The 4534-nt window shown below is 55.1% G+C and overlaps 1 protein-coding gene across 1 annotated transcript in view; it reads right to left on the bottom strand.

The window, feature by feature from the left end:
• The window catches only part of VOLCADRAFT_98728 (uncharacterized protein), a gene marked incomplete at both ends in the record, with an annotated part of 8532 nt that extends 6187 nt beyond the window's left edge, over nt 1-2345 (bottom strand). The window contains 3 exons of the mRNA XM_002957578.1: nt 42-91; nt 198-660; nt 2181-2345. Of these exons, the coding sequence (XP_002957624.1) occupies nt 42-91; nt 198-660; nt 2181-2345 (678 nt within the window). The remainder of the gene's footprint in view (nt 1-41; nt 92-197; nt 661-2180) is intronic.
• Nucleotides 2346-4534: the final 2189 nt, after the last annotated feature.

Raw genomic sequence — 4534 nt, 5'->3', positions numbered from 1 at the left:
CACAACCCGCAGCAATCGACCACCTCCCTCCCAGCCCCCACCTGCCGTATCGTGTTATCGTCCGCGTGTGCTGTAAACCCCGCGATGCCCTCTGAGCCCGCGGGCACCGCCGTCGCCGTCGTGGCGGCGGCGGCGTGGCGACGGCGGCGGCAGCGCTGACGTCATGGCTTGGTACTCCATCGCCGACCGTCCCGAACCTGTGGCTTCAAAGGAGTACAAGTCATCGCCACCACCGCCGGCAGCGGCGGCGACGGCGGCGGTGCCGCCAGTAGCGGCGCCGCCGGCGGAGCTGTAGCTGACCTGTGCATTGCCGACGGAACCGGATCTTGGCGTGGACGAACCCGGTGTGTAACTGGGCTCCACGCCGCCGCCGCCGGCGTTTAGTGCCGCTGCTGCAGCGTGGTTGCGGATGCTGTTGTTGCTGTTATCGTTGTTGTTGTTGTTGCTGTTATCGTTGTTGTTGTTGTTGTTTGCCGCAGGAGCCGCGCGCAGCAAGTCGGCGGGCAGGAACGCGCGCGGGGTGCGGGGTCGCAGGCGCCCCAACACTTCGGGAACTCCCCCGGTGGCAGATGGTACGGAGGCTGGTACGGCAGTGGCGGCGCCGGCAGTGGCGGCGAAGGGGCTGTCGGTGGCGCCAATACTGCTTGTGGCGACCGCGTCCTGCCAGGTGCAACGCGGCGGCGGCGGCAGCGGTGCCGTCGGCGGCAGGTCCCGCCGTACTTGCCTCTGCTCGACGGCTTCGCGTTGGAATGCTTGAACTGGGGCCTGTTCCTAATGACTAATGACTCCTGCTGCTGCTGCTGCTGCTGCGCTAAGGCCTGCCGTTGCAGCTCTAAGGCTAAGGAAGTCGGTCGCGGCAGCGACAGCTGAGGACGATGACGAATCTTCGCGAATGGCGGGAAGCTGGCAAAGGTGCTGCGCGTTGGTGGCCGAAAGGTCCGAAGTGACGTTGAGGTGCGCTGGAAGGACCCATGGGGCAGCAATGCGCTGTGCCTCGGACTCGTCCGCAGTCGGTGCGAGCTCGAGCTGCTGCTGTTGCTAAGGAGGATCGCAGATTTGATTTGGCTTGCTGCTGGCAAAAGTTGCGGTGCTGGCGGCAATGTCGGGGCGAGCGGCATTGCTTGGGGCGCCGCACGAGACGCAACGACATAGCGCCGCTCCCATCCAATTCAAAGTTGATGGTAATATGGTATTCTGTGTGATGGTGTCCGGAAAGCGGAGGGCCAGGCAACGTGTTGGAAGCGCTGCTGGCTGTTCGGTGGTTCAGCATGCAGCAGCCTACTACTTCACAAACGCCGCCGGCCGCGTGTAACTGGACGCACGCATAAAGCATGAAAGCGAAAGGAAGAGATGCGATGAGATATTTAGAGCTCCAAGTGTTGGTTAGGTAGGTTTGTAAACGCTGTCTGGAGTCTGTGGAGTGAAATGCAAATGACCCTTGGTTCCGTGACATGGACATACGGCTACAACCCAGTTACCAAAATAATTCTCAAACGGGTAACAAAATTTCAGTTAACAGAAGCAACAGATAATACCGAAAATAGCTGAAACACAACTTTACTTCACGTGAAACAACGGTGCTCGCACGCACCGAGACGCTCTCGGCTTCAAATTTCACATTGCAGAGCTGGCCACGATCCCTCCTCAATCATTCGAGCACTTTCGCTGTGTGAATTCATTCTCAGGAAAGATTTGTTGTTTGGGCCAAAGACCTTCCCTCTTCGTGTCAGCAATGTTGATGGTGCAAAGCATAATTGAAAAACGTATGCTTTGTCGCGCAGTTACGCTATGATGGCAACTTCCATAGATTACGGTTGACCAAAGAGCTCTACCGGCCAAAGAGCTCTACTGTCTCCGCATCCGGTTCACTGCGATGTAAACCAACCAAGTTTGCGACGCTCTGCACTGCCGCATCATGGGGGTACGGCCGCCTGTGGAACGAGCCGTGTTACAGGTACATGAGTAGACGCTCATGTACCTGTGTGTGTGTGTGTGTGTGTGTGTGTGCTTGGGGGGGAGAAGGGGCGAAGGGTGGCTGTGAACAAGGTGGGTGGATGCGTTGGGAAGAGAGAGGGTGCTTGTGTGTGCGTGCGTGTGTCTGTGTGTGTGTAAGGTGGGGAGGACAGGATAACTCAAGGAGAAGGGGCCTCTTGTGATGAAAGCATGAATGACTTGCGCACCCTAATCGGGACGTGTGCTAGGGAGATGTTCGGCGTCGCATGGGGAAAGGTGAATTTTGTGAAGCGTGACTGGTGGAACGAGGACTGTGCCGCTGTGCGGAATGATATGATGAGTTTCCGTAAGGAGCCAGAGACCCCGTCTCGGGCAAGCTGCCGGACATTCATAGGGCTACCTGGAAGGCCAAGCATCGTGTCTTTAAGAAGGCTACTAGGAAGGCAGCTATTCAGGAGACCGAATTGGAAAATATGCGGAGGGCGATTAAGGCCACGTTGTCCAACCCACGCGGCTTGTGGACATGGCTGCGTGGGGGAAAACCGCCTGATTGCTGGATCTCAGATATTAATGCTTTTACCGAGCATTTTTCCAAGGTGCTTAAGGGTGCGGGAAGCGTGAGGCAAGGCTGCAAACGAGGGTATACAGAATAAATGGCAGGATGAGGACCGGGTGATGCACCGACGGGAATTAGCTGCTTGGCTTAACAAGGATTTTACGGAGGGCGAAATTGTTAGCGGTCTCAACGCTATGCGCAACATAGCCTGTCCGTGGGCCTGGAGGGAACCCCGGCCGAGTATTATAGGTACGCTATCAGGGAGAGTGAAGGGCAGCGGCCCGTGTTTGTGTTGGCGCCTTACTTAACGGTGCTATGCAACCGCATATATGGAGCTGAATATCCGCGAGCTGATTATTCACGACTTATTCACGACTAGCACCCTTTTCCCCGTATACAAAAAGGGGGACGCGTCCTGCTGCGACAGTTATCGGGGCATTGCGGTTGGGGGCCCACTATGCAAACATTACGCAATATCATCGGGAGGCGACTTATCAATTACTGTGAGGGCAACAGGCTACGCACCGGTAGCCAGGCTGGGTTTGGGCATGGTTATGGCACCGAGCACCACTTGTGTACCCGCATCAATACTACTAATATAACATCCATGGACCCCCGGCTTTTACGGACACACCCGCACGCAAGTGCGGGTTCCGCACGCAAGTGTGGAACTTGTAACTTGTTAGGGTTGAAAATCCTTCCGATGGTTCAAGGTAAAAGTGCCCCTAGTGGCAACAAGTGATAGGGAACGGAAATGTGGCGGGAAGGGGCTAACAGGCGAGGGTGAACGGGAGAGATATAGGGTGATAGGGAGCTGGGCGGCGCACGATCTCGCTGCTCACAGCAGTGCTGGGTGACAATGATGGTGCATCGATGGATGACCTCGAAAGAAGAAGCTACGGATGGCTTAGCCCTGTCAAAGGAAAGCCCCCCATGATAGTTCCATGGCGCCCTTGTTCGGGCCGCAGTTCCTTTTGTAAGCAAACGTGACTTAAAGCACCTTAGATACTCAAGAAGAACTTCAAGCACCATAACGCTGTATCAATAGCTCTTGGCACTTCCGCCATGGGCAGATTACGCCAATCGCCCGCTATGCCACATAAGCAAAAATGAAGCAACGGCCTTCATGATGACTTGACCTGTTGTTTGCAAGGGCTTGCACTTAGGGATCTTGCTTCCGGGAGGACGTAACCAGGTGCAGAGGAACGGAGGTGAACGTGATAATGCAGTGACATACAGCTATAATATAAAAGTTTAATAGGCTAACTGTCGACAAAGTGAGTTCGCCGAACTGCACCTTTCCAACACACTTGGATTTGCAGCTGTTGCGCAGCTTTACCGGACGCCGTACAATTTTGCTGGCCTCTGACAAAAGGCACCTCCCATAGCACTTCCAGCTCCATTAGCAAATGTGCACAACGTCCGATATTTGATCACAGGCTTTCACCCAACGTTTGAGCCCTTTTTTTCGGCCTGTTCCAGCTCTGGTGCGTCCGTAAAAGCTGCAAGCTTCCTACATATGACCAGCAAATGAGGAAGCCTGAACAGCTGCGCGGCGCCCTGAGAAGCTGCTGTGGACCCTGCAAACGTTTGCAAGGTACTGTTCGTTGCAAAACCTTCATGCTGTAGCCGCCGCACTTCAGTTCCATTGCTCTAATTTATTACGCGGTTATCTCAAGCATTTATTTATTGAACCCCTGCTGACGTTGCTTCAGGCACAGCGTCGCCGCTTCACGGACATCGACTTGCCTGACTCATTTGTGAGGGCAAGGTGCGACTTGCGGCAACTCATTTTTTTGAGGTGAGATGCTTGCTTCTCGAGCTTGTGTATGGATCTTTGAAACATAAGGGGCTTTGTCGACGGGCTTTCGACGGGCATGTGTTTGTGCAGCGCTCTGCTGCAAGAATATGGGCGTATGCGGCGTTTGAGCGTAATTCCGACAGTTGTGCTTTAGCTGTGTAAGGAGCCTACGAAGGCTGAAAGCTTGGCGGTCTGGCAGGAAAGTACACGTCGTTAGGCGAGAC

This window comes from Volvox carteri (assembly GCF_000143455.1).
Source record: "Volvox carteri f. nagariensis unplaced genomic scaffold VOLCAscaffold_76, whole genome shotgun sequence".
NCBI classification, from domain to species: Eukaryota; Viridiplantae; Chlorophyta; class Chlorophyceae; order Chlamydomonadales; family Volvocaceae; genus Volvox; species Volvox carteri.
Note: the sequence above shows the minus strand (reverse complement) of the source record. Positions and strands in the feature narration are given on the sequence as shown.